Source organism: Phoca vitulina, unplaced genomic scaffold (assembly GCF_004348235.1).
Source record: "Phoca vitulina isolate PV1807 unplaced genomic scaffold, GSC_HSeal_1.0 scaffold17, whole genome shotgun sequence".
Taxonomy (NCBI): Eukaryota; Metazoa; Chordata; class Mammalia; order Carnivora; family Phocidae; genus Phoca; species Phoca vitulina.
This window is the reverse complement of record NW_022589720.1, coordinates 7207422-7225995: the sequence shown is the minus strand read 5'-3', so window position 1 is coordinate 7225995 and position 18574 is coordinate 7207422. Positions and strand designations below refer to the sequence as shown.

The window sequence follows — 18574 nt, the reverse complement described above, 5'->3', positions numbered from 1 at the left end:
CTTCCTTCCTTCCTTCCTTCCTTCCTTCCTTCCTTCCTTCCTTCCTTCCTTCCTTCCTTCTTCTCTCTCCATCTCTTTCTTTCGGGCTTCTGGTTGCTTTAGCTAGCACAGAAGTGGATTGAGTGAACTTTCACTTAGTTTTAAAACCTGCTGACAGATAAAATTAATATTGCCTTTGTGTAAATAATAATTTTATCTAATGGACTTCATTTATTTTTATGGTTCCTCCAGGCGATCCGGGGCTAAACAAGGGGAAATAGGCAAAACGGTAATAACAGTTCCCTTTGAAGAGAGATATAAAACAAGGTCACTGGAGCCAAACCATTACTGAAATGTATAAAAGCGTTTAATGTTTGCTTTTTCCCAATTTATATCATGAGGTCATTTTATATAGTCATAACATTCCATCTTATCTCTGTTCAAATAGGATAAAAATCTATGAGTAACAGAGCCAACTTCTTATCCAGTTACCTGAAGGTGGCCACCAGTGGTGCCCCTGTATGTCTGGGCAGTCCGTGTTTTCATTAACACGTTCCTAAAATATTTCTCTAAGTCATTTACGTTCAATCTTTTTTGGCTGAAACTTGGCAGTCAAGGTACATGGGTTAAAATAATATAAAAATTTTTACCAAAAAAATGTATGTTAACAAGCAAAAAGGCAGTATGTTTGGGGAACATCCTGATTCTCCTCATTGACTCAACTCAATAACAAGAGAGCTTTAATTTCACTTTATTTCCCAAAGAATAAAATGTTCAGTTATTGGTTTTGAAAAAGGTTAGAAGAATCTATTTACTCGAGCACTGTGCATTAACGCAAGTTTATTGTTTTATTGATTCTTCATTTAATCCCATTTCCTGTTCAGCGCCTAGAATATCTGATACTATCCTAAAGAGAGACCATGGATTCATTCAAAATACGTGCCTTCCAGCCCTGAACACAGCCCGCGCTTTGGTCCTCCTGGACCATCCACTCCTTCCTCTTTTCTGAACACTGTAGCTGAAACCTCTTTAGACGCCATGGCTTCTGTCTTCTTTCTCCTGTGTTTCCTGAGACTTCGCTCCGACTTCTGGTTGACAGTTACCCAGGGGTGGACGTTCACTTGCTTGACAGTTCTTGCCTGGACTGTGGCCTCTGCATCTTTGCCCTGCTGTGTCGGAGGGCTGAGCCTTGAGCACAGGTGACCCCCTTCAGTGTGGTTGGCTAGAGGCCACCCCTCGCTCCCCTGGTCTTAGATTCATTCACCTGTAGGATCTGTGACCCTGGCTGAGCCTCTGCCTTCTCAGCTGCAGAGTGATCTCACCTCCCCTTCACCTCAAATTCAGCGGGTTGTTGACTCATTTCCTGTCTCACGTGCCAGGGGACAGCACAAACCACCTCCCGGTGTTGTTTGCTCAGGGCAAGGGATGGGTGAATGTTGGCCGTGCCGTTCCTGATTCATGCGGACGGCCGGGTGAGCATGTTGGAGCGCATCGTCTCGGGACCGTAACGATGTGTTCAGTCCATAATGAAATAAGTCAAACTCAGAAACAGGACAGGTCGTGTGAGCCTCCATGCAAGCAGTGATGAGGAAGCAGGTTCTGTAATTGGTAGCCCGTGGTTCCCCGAAGGGAACTGCTGCGTGGGCGGCCGCTGTGTGCGCAGAAGGGGGAACCAGCCTGACCCTTGGTGTCGCGGACTCGGGGCCGGCCCGGGGCCCGCGGCACCAGCCGATGAACTGATGTGTGTGCCAGGCTTCCTCTGAGGACCCTGCTTAGGCCGGAGAGGCTGGCGGGAAGCCTTTGCAGGGGGAGGAGTGGCCGTGGCATTAGCGGACGGGTTGTGGGTGAAAGGCACCCTCCTTTCCTTGGGTTCCTTGGGGTTCCTTCCTGAGGGTTTTTGAATAGGGCAGGGCTGTTTACCTCTCAGCGGAGAATGACTGCGCGACACTGTATTTGGCCGTGCCAGGAGCTGTCGGGAGTGCCGGACAGTGGAATGTTGCTTTCACTTTGGGCTGGGACTTAGTCTCTGGGTGAGCCTTGGAATAGGGCCAAGAGGTGGAAAGATCGATGACACGTCAACCTTGCAGAAAGAGGTGTCTGTCCATCCCCTCCTACCTGTTGTGCCGTTTGTGTTTCTGATGTTTCCCCGGACTGGCTGCTCACAATGAAGGGGCCCCCGGGCAGCCTCAGCCCGTTGATACAAGGACAGTTGGGCTGAAGACAGGCAAGCAGGCGGGCATGGGGCCCGGCTACCTGAACCCTCTCGGTCAGCTCGGTGGCTCTGTTCCCTGCCCGACTCAGGCATCTTCTCTCCCATGAACGTCCTTCAAGCCAGCAGGTAGGAGCTGGGCCGGAGGGTTTCTGTGGATTCTGAATTGCCCCAGCGGGTCTGGCCGCTTCCAAACATACAGTAGGTCTGGAGCTCAGAGGAAACACTGCTTCCCCTGCCTAGAAGTACATTAAGCTTATTTTAGGTCTGTTTTTATTAATAACTGGTTAGACTTTGTTCCCTAAGCAAAACTTTTTGTGTAAGCTTTCATTCTTTGGATTTCTTTTTTATCTGACAGCATTTTTTTTTTTTTTAGACTAAAAGGAATAGTCATTTTTTCACCAAAGCCTATTCATTTGCAGTGTGGGTGTGAATGGGAAATGTTATTTATTGCACAAACACTTATATACAGAGTTTTGCTTATTTAGATGGAGCTTATAGGGGGTTCCTCCCACATCAGGAAACTAAAAGGAAGGCTTCAGGGATTTTAAAGTAGATGCAACAAAAATGTTTTATTTTGTAGCCCAGACCAGCCTGTTGTGCTACATCTGCCTGTTGGCAAAATCACTTATTTAGCATGAAAAAACCTAATATATTTTGAATTTTCCAGAGGTGCCTAGGATGACACCAGAACAACTTTTATTGAAATTGATCCTTTGAAATTTCCTTCCTAACGTATCTCCCCAGCGAAACAAGTAGTCATAATTAACGGGACATTCATTTTTATTGGAGTTTTGCTGAAATGAATCAATACAAAGTCAGTTGGGTGATTTATGTAAGTATTTTAAAATGAACTTTCAAGTGATGACAGCTTGTCTAATTTCTAAAGAGGAGAGGGATTATGATCCATATAAATCAGAAGTTCTCAACCGGGGGCGATTTGGCAATGGAGGCAATTTTGGTTGGCACACGTTGGGGCCAGGGGCGCTATTGGCATTGAGTAGGTCGAGACCAGGGATGCTGTTAAATACATAGGGCAGCTACCAGAACAAATGATTGGCTCTAATTGTCACTAGTGCTGAGATGGTGCACTCAAAGCCCTGGTATAAATATGCCCCTGCCCAAGAGGTGAGAGCTTTATTATATTCAGGGGAAGTTAGAATTGCTGAGTCCAGGATGGAGGGACCTGCTCTTGAGATCTACGCTATGCAGAGGAGAAGACATTCAAGGAATCAGCCTCCCTGGGTGGCATCTGAGAAAAGCCCACTCTAAGTGAAGACTGAATGCCCTTCCCTGGCACCTTCCCGGGACGGCTGTTTATAGTGTCTTTATTTTGAGAAAAGAGGTAGCATGTTATAGCCTGAAAATTACAAACTTCTAAAAATCACCTGTTCTCATTAAATCCGCTTTCCTTAGGTTAACGTGGCCAGCCTGTAATTTTGTCTCCTCACCAGTCGAACTCCGTGTCCTATTTTAGCTGCTCTTTAACTTGACAGGGCATGTCCCGCTTCTCTAACTGTCACTTTCCGGATCCCAGGGAAGGCACGTTCTAGGCGCTTGTGTGATTTTTCTCTCCCTTTCCTTCCGGAAGCAGCCGTGTCAGGCTGGAGACAGGAGTGAGGGCTACCGTCAGTGTAGGGCAAGTCCATGGGCAGCGGGTCTGTCTGTGTTGACACACGGAAGAATTACGTGCGAGGGAAGAATTTGCTCTTAGCTCCTGGTTGACCTGTGCTGGGTCTCGGGGTCGAGACCAGGTAGCGCCCCTGTCCGTCGGACTGGTGCCCTGGTCCAGATCTCCTTGTCCTGATGAAGATTCTCTCCTTTGCCTCCCCCCACCCCGCCACCGCTCCCTCTCTAAAATAAACAACTCAGTCTTTAAAAAATGAAAATAAAATGTGTAATGTCTGTGCTCCAGTCCTACTGGATTTCTGTGTTGCCCTGTGCCCTTGGTGCTCCATCTCTGTTTTCCTTCTCTTTGTGGGGGTCACTTGTACAATTACAGTTTCCCAGTAGGTGGTTCTCTTTAACCCTTTCTTTGCTTCCCTGCTTTCCCCTGGTGAAGCTTAGCCCCATCCAGAATGTAAACATTCCAAACCTCCAGTTCTGTCTCTGAATTCTTGTTTTTCTTAGCACCCAACCTGGATTTGCAGCAGCCTGCTGTCTTCCCTTAAATATCCTCTCAGCATCTTAAACCCCACACACATGAAACTGAATGATCATATTCTCATCTAAATAAAGTTCTTCTGTTGATTATGATATTTAAATGAGGGGCATTACTGCTCTTACAGTCACTTGTATTCTCTGTCTTGAGTCTGTGCCTCTTTGCTTTCTTTTGCCCCAAATGTAGCAGATTAGAATGACTACCATTTTGTTATATTTCATACTTTGGAGGTTAGGAATTTGGGCAGGGCTCAACTGGGTGATTCTTTTGCTCTTGTGATACTGAAGTTACTCGGTGGGTTTCAGCTTTACTTGGCTTTGGTGGGGATGGCTGGGAAGCTGGCCTCAGTGGGAAATGTCCCTGGGAGTCCCTATATGTGGCCTCTGTAACATGGCTGTCTCGGCTAGTTGGGACTTCTGATTCTGGTTTCTTAGCACCCCAGAGAATGTGTTCTAAGGGACAGGAAGTGGAAATTGCTAGGCTCTTAGGGTATGGGCTTGGAAACTAGCAAGCCATCACTTTAGTTAAATTCGAATGAACAAAGCAGTTACAGAGCCAATCCAGATTCAAGAGAACGGGCATAAACCCAGCTTTCATGGGTCGAAGAAGCCGTGGCCATGTTTAGTTTGCCATACTTCCCCTTTCCCATCACACTGAGTGTTTGCTGTGCTTGCCTGAATTTTTATTCACATCGATAACACCCAAAGTCACAGCTTCATTTATTTCTCTCCTGAATAGTTACTGTAGGTTCAAATTAAATTCTCTATCTTTATGCTCTTCTCTATCCAATTTTCTGCATACACTATTCTGAGAACAACCCTTTACGTTTCTTCTGCAGTTACTCTACCATGGTAGCTTGTTGACTAGAAATAGAGACCTCAGACCTTGGTGTAGGGCCCCTTCCATATCTTAACCCAAGCCCCTGTCTAAACTGCTTCCCACTAACTCTCCTTTATATCTCCTGGGATCTGGCTCAAGTACAGTAAACTGTTGCCCAAACTGTTATTACCGCCTCCTTCCTCAGGAGCACGTCTTCATCCCCCTTCCCTTGGCATGAAATGCACTTCCAGAATCCTCCATCTGTTGAAATCCTTTTTATTCTTCAGTATGAAACCCAAATGTGAGCTCTGCACGGGACCCGCCTGGGTTCCTCTAAATGGTGGTGGTGCTCTCCTAAGTCCTAAAACACCCCTGCCCCTTTCCACACTTTTCTAATGGCTTGGCTTACAGTTATTTTTACAAGCCCATCTTATTTTAAAGCTTATTAATCTTCTAAATTATTCATAATCTTTAAAGTCTCCCAGCTCCCAGCCTAGCAATTTCATTTCACCCAGTAGGTGCTCACTATGGCTTCTTATTTGATTCATGCTGGATTTCCAGCCAGAAGCTTTGCAGGCAGGTCATCTATAAATTTCAAAGGATACATTCACCAAATATGGGCAGTTTTTAAGAGTTGGGTAGCATGGTACCGGGTTATTGGGAGAAGACTGTGGTCGTGGTGTTCAACAGGGGCTTTGGATGTCAAAAAGGGAAGGGCAGGGATCCTCAGGGTTTCCACGCGTGGATCTGTGCTAGCGTGAGGGGGCGAGGGAGATATTCTAAGGGAAAAACCATCAGCGGTCACAGCTATTAAACTGCTTTTTTCAGGAGTGATGACTTGGTACAGGTTAAACTTGAACATTTCTCCTTTCATAATAAATGGGTTATTTCATAAAATTATGGGCAGGAAGAGAGGTCTGTACCAAGACATACTCACACATATTTGAAATACCACCTAGAAAAAGGTAAGTTTGTCCAAGCCCTCAAAGGCTCTCCTTTTTAAAAGCTAGTGATGAGGCTTAACTAAAAGACCACCCGCCGGAGAACCTGAACTCACGGTCATCTAATTGTTCTCTTTTGTGTGTTTTAGGCATTTGTCCCACATGACAGGAAGACGAGCTTCTGGTTAGAAGACAAGTGCCCAGAGTCCAAGGCCGTCTGCCCACCATGAAGGGGACCTGTGTCATTGCATGGCTGTTCTCCAGCCTGGGGTGGTGGAGACTCGCCCAGCCGGAAACAGACGCGTCTCAGTGCCAGAGAGCGGAGCACCCGGTCATTTCCTATAAAGGTGAGGGGCAGGCACCCTCGGACTGCAAGGGTATCACTTACGTGCATTTTCCATGTTCAGTGATAGAGAATAACAATGGTTATTGCTCTGTCATTCTGTGACTCGTGTTTTAGACATCATTTAAAATACAAGTACAAGTACAGAATCCTCCATTGCAAGAACTTCCTATTCCGAAACCGATCACTACAATCTCGAGAAGAATTCAAAATTGGAGTTATTACGGGTAGAGAATCCCATTGTTGAGGCCGCCTTTATTTAAAGGTGCTGCGAGCCTCCTAGGCATTCGGACCAGGGGCTAAAAATGTGATCTACAGAAATAATAATAAAACCAAGTAACAAAAAATTCACTTCAGCGTTTCCCAACAAAGCCTTAGTCTTACCACAAAACTTAAATGCCTTGATCTCTCTATCTCACACTGCATGGCAGACAGAATTGATTTAATGTCTTAAGAATGTCAGTGGATCTGTAGGATTAATTACTTAGTATGTGTATCCAGTCATTTTTTTCTTTTATTTATCAAAATTTATTTAGGGCTCTCTCTACCCTGGGTACTCTAAGCCTTCAGGATGAAAAATAAATTAGTCTTTGTCCCTGTCCTCAAGGAACTTAGAGTTATATTACCAAACCAACTATAATTAATCAGACATTATATTTTAATAATTCATCCAATAAATAGCTTTATGTTTTAAACTTTATATCATGAAAAATTTCAAATATCTGCAAAAATAGAAAGAATAATCTAAGGAACACCCAACCCAACATTTATTAATTCATGTCCCACCTTTTTTCTTTTAAATCCACATGCATGCTCCACCCCACACCCACCAAATTATTTTGAAGCAAATTCAAAAAATCGTATAATTGTATCTATAATATTTCAGTACATGGTTATGAAAGAAAGGGAATTCCCAGTGCCATTATTGCATCAGACCAAAAATGCAAAAAAAAACCCAAAAAAAACAAACAAAAAAAACAAACCCAATTCCATAAAATCATCTGACATCCAGTGAGTATTGTGAGATCCCTGATGGTCTCATGAATGCTGATGCGTTTTTTTTTTGTTGTTGTTGTTGTTAACAGTTGGGTTGAATCAGGATCTAAATGGAGCTCATACACTTCAGTTGGTTGGTCTTCTGTTTTGTTGTAGTTGTTGTTGCTTCCTTTGCAAATTAGTTACAGAAGAAATCCGAGCTCTTTGTCCTATAGCATTTCCCACAGTCTGGATTTTGCCAAGTGCATCCCCTTGGCGTTCAAGAGTTCTGTCTCGAATATTTGTGTGAATTCATGGTAGTATCAAGAGGAGGCTTCGATTCAGGTTCGAATCTTTCTGTCTCCCCTGTGGCACGGATGGTACCGTGTCCATCTGTAGGAAGGCAGGTCTTGTCTGGTGTGAAATTAGCAGTCCGTGATGGTCATGGCCGGAATCTACCGATTCATTCAACGGTGTAAAGCTGGGATTTCCTAATTTTATTATTCTTTCTTCATTTAATAACAAGAATATTTCTGTATAAAGTAACTTTACCTTATCAACTATTTGAATATCCTGAGGCTACAGCTCATATAGGAAAGTCAGAATTAATGCTTTTGTCCTTTCCTTCCCTTTCCTAGTTTTTTTTGTTTTTTATTTTTTTAAAGACTAGTTAGTTGGTTCTCTAACATTATCCAAAGGGAGCAAGTAAGATGTTATGTTTACTTTTTGTTTTGTCTTGTTTTCTTATTTTGGTTATTAGAATCATTGTTAACATATGGATTTTTAACACTTGAATTATTTCAAGCAATTGCAGTTTTGATGCTTATAGGGGGTGAAATCATCTCATTTTAAGCCTGTGGAAGCATCTTCAAGTGGGCTTCTGAACTATTCTGACATAACCCAGGTCGCCTTTGCTAGCTTGCTTACTCTCTGGGACAGCAAGATGTTCTTGATTCTTCTCAGCCGCTTCCTTCCGTAGACCTGAGAATCAGCCATTTTGGGCTGATTTAAGCACGGACATCCCCAGTGTTAGGTCTTCTCAGTGTACAGAGCTCAGGAAAAATTTTTTAAAAAGCACCATAATTCCTCTGCATGCTTCCAGTTCATCTCTAAGATCCTAGGGTTTTTCTGAACCTCTTCTACCTTCTGTCTGTGTCTTTTTGTCCTGGGCACAGAATCCTGAGTCTCTGCAGCCACCACAGTCATTCCTTTGCCTTTTCCTGCAGTAGACCCTGCATCGTTTCAGAGAGAGTCAAGCAACTCTAGTCGTTTTTGACGACTCAAAGTGCTATAAGATGGTCTGCTTCTCTCTTTTAGTCCTCGGGCTACCAATGTCCTTGGGAAACTAAAGCAATTACTTCACTTGAAGGAATTTCCTTTTGCATGGTTATGCTGCCAACTTGAAACCTGGTTTGTTTCATTTGTTTAATTTCCCTTTTGATTTTTAGAAATTTAAAAAAAATTTACCTTATTATGTAGTGTTGCAGAGTTTCATTAATGAAAACGAGGAGTGTTCAGAGAAACTGCCTTCACTTGTGTTTTCTCCACTCTGTTCCCTCTCTCTGCACTCAGCTAACCTTTCACTTCTATTTTAAGGTCCGTGCCTCTTTTCTCAGTCTAGCATTTTTTTGACATGGTGGTATATCCTGGAGTCCACTCCCTAGTGGCACCCTCCATGCCACTCCTTTTCAGAGCACATAGTTCTCCATCGTGTGATGAACCGTAGTGTACTCAGCAACAGCCCAATGGGGGAGATGTTTAGGGTATTTTCTGTCCTTTGTGGTCATGGGTAGTGTTATGATGAGTAACGCCTACTGCAGACATCTCTTAATCCTTTACAAGGGTACCACTGGAAAAGAATCCTAGCAGTGGGATTGCTATGTCAAAGGATAAATGCATATGTGGTTTTGCTAGATATTGCTCAATTCCCTTTCATGAAGGTTGAGCCATTTTGTATTCTCGTTCCCCCTGGGTATGAGGATCTGTTTCCCACCGCCCTTTCCAGTGGAGTGTACTATCACTCTTCGGGATTTGGACTAATCCCATAGTTTGTAAATGACCTCTCAGCATAATTTTAACTTGCATATGTTTAAATTGGAGCAAATGATTTACAAACACTTAACAGGTGCCTGTTACGTGCCTGTTTGTACTAAATATTGAGGAGATAGAGCAAAAAACATGGTCCCCATTAAGGGTTTAGAATATCTCGAGGAATATAAGCCAAAAGGAACATTGCATTACATTCTATTAAGGGTCCTAACAGGTGTCTTGGCTGGGTGCTGGAGCCCAGGAGAGGGGCATCTGGACCAGAGAGCCTGGGTTTTAGGAGAGTTGTTACAGGTTTCTGGGATGAGGCAACAGCAGAACTGAGTCCCAAATGAGTGTTAGAAGGTGTTTATGAGTCTGATGAATGGAGAGGTGTCTCGGGGAGAGAAAAAGAGCAAGTGAGGGAGAGGAGCATAGCAAGCCCTGGCAAGTCTCCTGTAAGGTGAGCCACGAAATCTTCATTTAGGTTATGGAGAGGAGGTGGAGGGAGATGAGGCCGAAGTAGTTGTAGGGGTTCAATATTGTCCGGCATCTGAAGGCCCCTTAAGAAGCTCCCCCATCTGGACAGGTTCCGTGTTCAGAATGGCAAAGGCAGCAGGGAGAGCCCATCCTGAGTTTGCCGCTGTGATCAGAGCGAGCAGTCATGAGGCACTAAGCTAAAGGGATGGTAGCAGAAATGTAAAGAATTAGGTGAATTCTAGAAATGCGTAGGAGGTGTTGATGATTTCATGGATGTAGGACAGGAGGGAGAAGGAGGCACTGTGTATGATCCCCAAGCTCTTGGCTGTTGATTCCATACAGAATAAAGAAGGGGAATCGAAAATGATGATTTTAGGTTGAGAAAGCTGAGTCCCTACCCACCCTCAGATGGGCTGTCTAGCTGAGAGCGATGCATCATGGGATCCAAGAAGGGAGAGGCATCCCTCCGAGCATCGGGTGATGCAGAGTTCGAGGCTGACGTGGGCCAGAGGGCAGAGTGACAAAGTCATCCTGGTTTGTCCAGGACTTTCCTGGAGATAGCACTGAAAGTCCTATGATCTGTGTATTAGTTTCTTAGGTTTACTCTAACAAAATATGACAAACTGGGTGACTTAAAACAACAAATATTTTCTCTCATAGTTCTGGAGGCTAGAAGTAAAAAAAGAAAAAAAAAAGAAAAAGAAAAAAGAAACCAAGGTGTCAGCAGAGCCATGCTTTCTCTGACAGCTCTAGGGAAGAGTCCTTCTCTGCCTCTTCTTAACTTCTGGGAGTTGTCCGCAGTCCTTGGCGGTCCCAGGCTCGTAGACGCATCCCTCCAACCTGAGTCTGTACCCACATGGCGTTCTCTTGGTGTGGCTGTCTTTTTGTCTTCTCCTCTTTTTGTAAAGACACTGGTCATATTGGATGTAGGGCTCACCCTCACCCAGCATGATCTCATTTTAACTAATTACATCTGAAAAGACCCTCTTTCTAAGTGAGGTCACATTCACAGATACTAAGGTTTGGCCTTCCGTATCTTTTTCGGGGGAACACAAACCTGTAAGCGGTGGCATACATCAGAGCAGTTTCAGGGCAGGGCTGGGGGAAGAACCTCGATGGTAATGAGCGGAGAAACAAATGTGAGGTGAAGGAAGAGATATAAAAGGAGACAGTTATTGACTCAGCCAGCAGGGATGTGAGAGCAGGGGACAGCTTTTAAGAGAGCATTACTTAATCATCCTTAAGTGGTGATGGGGAAAGGCCAGGTGAAGGAAGAGGCTGAAGAGAGGAGGAGATAATTGATTAGACAGAGTCCCTGGGGCCGTAGGAGGGGATAGGATACTGGGCACAGGTGGGAGATTAGCTTACAGGAAGCAGACCCCACCTCCAGCGAGTCTGGAGGGAGGAAGGCTGGGGCACCCAGGATGCAGGAACATACGTGGGTGGGGGTGGCTGCAAGGGGAAGGGGTCCCCGAGGACCTCCATCTCTGCATCTTGGCTGAGAAGGAGTAGGCAGGCCATGGGCCGAGAGCATGGGGGCTTTAGGAAGGAAGTGCTCTGAAGAAGGGGTGAGGCTGTTAATCACAATATACACCAGAGATTCCCTGGGGGGGGTGTTAGGAGCCCAGCTAGTCCTTGAAACGGCTGATGTTGCCGCTGAGCAGGTGGCCGCTGGTTTGCTACATGAACACTCCTGTGTGAAGCGCGGCTCTACGAGAATGTTTGAGAAAGCAGGATGGAACACTGGAGAAATAAAGGCAGGACTGGACTTTTAAAATCTGGATTTCCGCATACACTTAAAACTTCATGATTTAATGTTGTACATTGGAGGCTCTCTGCACAAGAGACTCCTAATGAAGTGGACCAGATGCTACGGTCACGTCTGGATACAACGAAGCACGTTTTATTGAAGTCTTGCTTCGATTTACCTGGGTAGGTGGAAGATGTTGGCGGGATCTTTTTTTTTTTCCCCATCCTAGGTAAAATATTTGCCACCGTGGGCCTTCTCTTGTCTAGCAGAGTTCATTGCTCAACATGCTCTAACAGCTTGCTGTGTTTGCAAGGTTACTCCCTTGACTGCATGTTCTGGAACATTTATCCTTGATCATGGAGGGGCTGCTAAAACACCCTGACCCGTTGCAGATGCACCATTTACACTTCTGTCCTTGTCATTTGCTTAAACGTCTGTTCCAATAAAGAGGGAAAAAGTAGTGACCCTTCAAGACAGCATGTTTCTCAGCATGCTTACTGAGTCTCATAACTGTCTCTGAAATGAGTTTTAAATGTTTAATGTCCACTTAAGGCAATGGTGCCATATTCTGCCTTTGTTTGTTTATTGATTAAAGTTTACCCAGCGTGCTTGTTATTTAGATTGTGCTCCACTTATAGGGATTGGTTTATGGGGAGCAATTCCGCAGTAGGCACAGAGGAAGACCGCCAGGGGGGTGAGTCATGCCACACTTCGGCTTTCCCCGCCTCGGACGCCTTTCTTCAGTGCTGTAGCTGGTAGTGCTTATGTTAATGATTACGAAGATTACTTCTCTGCCTGTGGAATCAGGCGAGGCGCTATAAATTCCACTCTAGGGTCCCCGAGATCTTGATCTCTGACTCCGTGGTGTCCCCGTTGATTGCCTTCCTACTTACGGATTCACCGATTTGCCGGAGATTTGGTTTGGGACTTTGGAGAGAGTTGTAGGAATGCTTCATAGGGGATTAGCAACATTTGGCCCCCGATCTTGGGAGGGGCATCTGAGGGAATGGGGTGCCAGCTTGGGCCATCCCCGGGGCAGGACTGGGAGTGGCGCTGGCCCTCGCGTTTAAACAACTGTCTTTACCTCCACGGGCAGTCTTCGGTGATTGAAGGAACCATGATGACAAGGGTACGGCATCGGATTGTGAACTTGGGTTCTAGTCTCATACCATAGTATAGATACTTTTCACAAATCCTGCATCTTTCTTTTGAATCATATAATTATATTCCAGTGTGTTTGTGTGTGTGTTGGAAGTGCTGAATTGTTAAATGTTGGCAATGATAGTCAATGACGTACTTTGTGACTGTCTTCTTTGGGTTCACTTACCGGGACCTGCAGCCTCTTCCCACCTCGGAGAGAGGCTGTCTTTCTTCCAGTCTGTAAGGTGGCCATGTACACATGTCCTGCCGCCCCATTAGCCACCGTTCCTGCCCACTGTCCTGCCAGTTGTGCTCGTCCTGTGGCTGCCTCACCGTCCCTGGGACCCCTGCCTTGCTTGCTGTGCCATGTTCTCCCCGTGGGGCTGAGGAAGGCGTAGCGTGGGCAGCCTCCGTTACCCTCCAAGGCCCAAGGATGGGGATGCCAGGAGGGAGCCAAAGGCCTCGTTTCTGTGCCATGGCTCCACGGGTCCCACGGCCCCCTGCATGTCCCCCAGCCCACGCGTGTCCCACAGTTCTGTGGTGTCCCACAGTGCTCCATTTCTCCTCTGGGTTTTGGCGTTCTGGGGTCCAGTGCCCCAGTCAGTCCTGTGGTGTCATGGCCCTGGCTGGGTTGCACCCCTTCTCTCGGACCTGGACCCTCATCCCTACAGGATGGGCTGCGGGAGATGATTTCTGTTTCCCAGAAGATTTTGGAGACTTCAGAGTCTTTGAGTACCTAAGCCTGGATTGAAATTGCTTCGAGTGTTTCCTCCCCATTCATCTAGTCTCAGATCGGCCACTTGACCTTTATAAACCATACGTGTGTGTGTGTGACACTGGCCTACTGTCTCCAAGGAAGAATTAGGAAAATTTATTTTAATTAAAAAGAGATGGTGTGAAATTCATTTTAGTGTTTAGTTTGAGTGTTTTCATATGAATCCGATCAGAGCATAGGTAGAGCGAGACACAGCCAGCTGTGGAAAACTGTCTGGAAGGCGTTGCTTTTCTTTGTAAAATGTAAAACCTACGTAAACCAAGTGTGATTCTTTCTGGTTTGATAACAGGATCTGAGTTACCCTCCTGTGAGTTCATTTGGGGAGGAAGAGTGTTGTTACGGATCCTTACAAGTTCTTGGTTCCATAAATAATTTGACTTTTGTTATCGTGCATATGACTGAATGGTTCATACAATGTACTGTCCAAATCACACGGGCAAAACACTCCAACCTATTTGCAAGTGAAGCCACTAAGGCACAGGCCGCTGCCTGTTTTGTACATTAAAAACTACATTTGGGAATACATTTCTTATTTTCAAGTCTGTTGCTAGTGTGCTATCTGAAAAATGGAATATTTAAAAAAATACACAACTTTTCAACTCTGTCATATCAGTATATCATGATCCTTCACAAGAGCACATAGGTGTTAGAAGAAATGCAAAGTGGGGCGCCTGGGGGGCTCAGATGGTTAAGCGTCTGCCTTCGGCTCAGGTCTTGATCTCGGGGTCCTGGGATCAAGTCCCGCATCGGGCTCCCTGCTCCTTGGGAGCCTGCTTCTCCCTCTGCCTCTCTCTCTCTCTGTCTCTCATGAATAAATAAATAAAATCTTTAAAAAAAAAAAAAAGAAGAAATGCAATGTAAAACCACCATGTGTTACTCACTGGGTGATTTGGTTCCAATACCTACATTGAACTTTTTTTTTTTTAAGATTTTATTTATTTATTTGAGAGAGAGAGAGCATGAACAGGGGGAGAAGCAGAGGGAGAAGCAGACTCCCCACTGAGCAGGGAGCCCAATGTGGGGCTCGATCCCAGGACCCCGGGATCATGACCTGAGCTGAAGGCAGATGCTTAACCGACTGAGCCACCCAGGTGTCCCTGCTACATTGAACTTTTATATCATTATTGGTCTTTGACTGGTGAGAGCTGAGAGAGTCCCTATCGCCTGTTTCGTTTTTTTTTTTTTTTTTTTTTTTTTACAAATAACGATTGGGTTCTGATGAAAATGGTTTATTGAGTTTTGAGAATTATTAATAACTTCTGTATTATTTTTTGTGTTCTAAGGCCACTAATGAAATTATGAATAAGATTGAACATCTATATTGTATCTCGAGATAAAAATTTCAAGTGTTTTGATTGATTTGTCTAAGCGGGGAAATAGTTTCTATTATTTTAAGGCTACAAATGGAATAGCTTATAAGTGAAATAGTGCAGTGTGATTGCATTAAAACTGGGGAATAAGATTTTGTAATGTTCTTGTCAGGATTCTGATTTAAAGTAGTCATTTCATTTGGCCCCAGATGGTGTATTAGTATATTTTATTTATCTGTAGGCATATTCTAGTCTTTCTAAGCATTAAGTGGGCCCTTCATCCGTTCTCACACTGAAGGTAGAGAAAAATCGTATTCTTATTTTATATATGATGTAAGAGCTGAAGAGTAAATATAGAGTGAATAAAGTTTTAATGAGGTGGTGTTCTTCTTGGATTTTTCTTCTCTTGTCTTACTCTAATATCAAGGCAAGGCAAGCAGCCATGGTTACATTGGAGAGACGAAGCATTGTCCCATCTCCAGCAGACAGTGGTGCTGACGTTTTCCTGTTACTGATGATCTAGAATATTGATGACACGGAAGGGACTCCATCGAGGTTTCTAAATTTAGTTTGTTTACTAATTTAATCATCACACTAACCTTTTATTTCCTGAAGCTTTCTTAGTGTGGGGTGAAGAAGGTCCAGAAATAGACTCTGGCTTTATGGGAGGAGTTGTTCCTTAATTTCTCCCTTGGTTTCCCATTTCCCTCTGTGACTCAGGGGTGGCCTCAGAGAGCCTAATCACACGTGTTGCATGACGTTGTGTGCTGTGTGGGAATGGATACATTCCTCCAGTCTGCCATGTGACAAAGTTGTGGTAAAACTGTTTGGTCATTCCCACCTTGAAAGGACGTCTGGGCTGCATGTTAGGGAGACCACAAACCCTATTAAATAAAATCAATAAAGTGGGGCCCCGATGGCAGGCTAGCAGAGTGCTCGTGGTAGCTCCCAGATGAACGATTAACGATTGTCATTCTCCTTTTTTTAATTAAAAAAATTTTTTTAATTTTTGTGCCACTCGATTCCCTGGCTTCAGCACACAAGAGTGTTTTTGCTTCCGCTTGTTTGAAGCTAAAAGCAGGGTCCAGTTCGTTAGTAATTTAATCAGTATTTATGGAGCACCTGTTATGGGCTGGTTCCAGGCCCTGGGGTTACCCCAGTAAACAAAACAGGTGGCGATCTTGGTGTGCACTGAGTTTACGTTCTCCGAGGGGAAACGGGCAAGAATAAGATGGTATAAGGCAGAGTGGGTCACATAAGGGCTGAGGACAAATGGAGAGCAGGGAAGGATTTCAGTGTGGGGGGGTCTTGCCGTTTCATCGAGGGAACCAGGGCTGCCGGACATTTTCCCGTTGCCTTGAAGACACACACCTGCCCCTTTTTATTCTGCTCTGTGTGATGGGTCCAGGAGTCTGAAAGATCTCTCAGGCTCCCAGGCCCGCGGGGCTCCTGTTGGGATGTGTGGATGGGAGGAGGCAGCAGGAGGTGGAGAGGGCCAGGGAGGCCACGCTGATGCCTCCCGTAGCTGAGTGCAGCCCAGGAGGGAGGCCGCACCTTCTGGCAAGCCCCACTCGCGTCAGAGCTGCTGACAAGAGCAGAGCAGCCCGGACGTGCTTACGGGCTCCAGCCCAGCTTGTTAGAGCTGCTCGTCTCTGTGGGCCATGCATTCTTCCTTTTGCCTTGCTCAGGCCCAGTCCTTCATCCTTTTGCTTTTTTAGTTTTCACATTGTCTTTGCAATGAATTCCCTATGTTGAATTTTCTCTATTTGAGCTATGTAGGGTGGTTTCTGTTTTCCTGCATGGATTATGATGCATACAGCAGGAGGCATTGAGTCTAGACTTAAAGGAGGTGAGGGGCAGGCCAGGGGGATAACTGAGGAAACAGTGGTCCAGGTAGAGGGAAGGGCAAGTGCAAAGGCCCTGGGGTGGGATCATGCTTGGTAAGTTTGAGGAACAGCAGGGAGGCTAGAATGACCAGAGTGGAGTGAATATTGGGGGGAGAGAAATGGAGATGAGGTCAGAAAGATAACAGGGACCAGACCCTGTAGGGCCTTTAAGAATTTTGGTTTTCATCTTGAGTGAGATGGGAAGCCGCTGGGAGATTTGCTGTAGAGGACTGATGGGATCTAACATGACTTGGAAGGATTGTGCTGTATGCTGTGCTGAGGATGGAGCGAATTGCAGGTGGATGAGTGGAAAGCAGGGTTGGGAGACCAGAATGGGGGCTGGTGAACAATCTAGGTTGGAGGTGGTAGTGGCTTGGATGAGGGTGTTAACAGCAGACAAGGGAGCAGTGGTCGTGTTCTGGATATAGCTTACTTTGGAAGTCAAGTCCAAAGCATTTCCTTTCAAATTGTGTACATGCTGTGAGAGAAAGAGAAGGGCAAGAGGGACCCTGAGGGTTTTGATTTGAGCAACTGGAAGAGTGGAAGAGGAGGAAGGGACAGTCACATTTGGAAGGAGTATTAGAGCTCAGTTTTGGGCATGTGAAGCTTGAGATGCTTCTTTGGCATCCAGGTGGAAATGTCAGATAGTTGCATGCACAAGTCTGGAGATCTGGGGAGCAGTCTTGGCCACAGGTGGACATTTGGGAGTTATTAACACACAGATAGCATTTAAATCTATAAGTCTGGCTGAGCTCTCTAGGGGAAAGAGTGTACGCAGAAAGGAGAAGAGGTGTAATGAGTGAGCCCTGGAGTAATTCAGTACATAGAGTTTGGAGAGATGAGACAGCAGATAAGATGGAGAAGGGATATTCAGAGATGTCCTAGGAGCCAAGTGAAGGAAAAGTTCTTTCCATGGTGGCCCAACAGGCTAAAAACTAGAGACGTGGCCCTGAACACCAGGAAGCAGGAGGCCAATATTAATATTAGCAAGAGAGGAACACGCAGCTGCTGAAGGGCCTCAGAATCTCTAAGCCTAGACCGGGGTTGATCTAAGCAGTGAACTCTTTGGTAGATGAACAGTCAGATACTTTAGAGGACTGTGGAGCATGTCACATAATTTGAATATGAATATCCCTTGAACAGTGGCCAAGTTAAAGAATTGCCCTAGTGACTTGTAAGAAACAGTACTGTATGAGGTTGCTATATATAAAAGGAGAAATCTTAGAAGTTGGTCTTGCCCCCTTCATTGAGATCATTATTAGCCAGCTGTTGAGTAGGAGGAGCAGCATGGCCAGGAGACAAGATTTTGGGTTTGTGTTCTGTAACTTAGTCAATGTGTGAACTTGGGCAAGTTAATAATTCAGTGCCTCCATTAGCACTTAAAAGTATGCGGATGATAATGCCACCTTTTTAAGATTATTGAGTAGGAGAAATGGGAGTTTGTGTGTATTGGTGCGTATGTGGAAGTACAGAGACCACAGCGCCCCCTGTTACTATATCTAACATTACAGTTCGCTGCCTTTGAGCTTAAATGTAGCACTCATATAGCACTCCTAACTATTAGCAAGTTTTCAAAACCCTGAGGCACAGTAATTTGAGGAACTAGCGGTGACGAAGCGAACAAGAAATCTGAATATTTGGTCTTTGTGACTTCTGTCTGGGTTTTAATGTTAATCACTGGATAATGCAAAGGTATGTTGAGAACTTCTCATTTGCGAGTTAAAGGGAAAATTTCAAATCATTACATGAATGGTTCAAGTCAGATTTAAACATTTTCTCAA

The 18574-nt window shown here is 45.0% G+C and overlaps 1 protein-coding gene across 2 annotated transcripts in view; it reads left to right on the top strand.

Annotated features, from left to right (window-relative positions):
• The window catches only part of SEMA5A (semaphorin 5A), a 463746-nt gene that overhangs the window by 154255 nt on the left and 290917 nt on the right, over nucleotides 1–18574 (top strand). For both annotated transcript variants that reach the window (XM_032415338.1, XM_032415337.1), the window contains exon 3: nucleotides 6259–6456. In XM_032415338.1, coding sequence (XP_032271229.1) covers nucleotides 6336–6456 — 121 coding nt within the window. In that variant the 5' untranslated portion in view covers nucleotides 6259–6335. The remainder of the gene's footprint in view (nucleotides 1–6258; nucleotides 6457–18574) is intronic.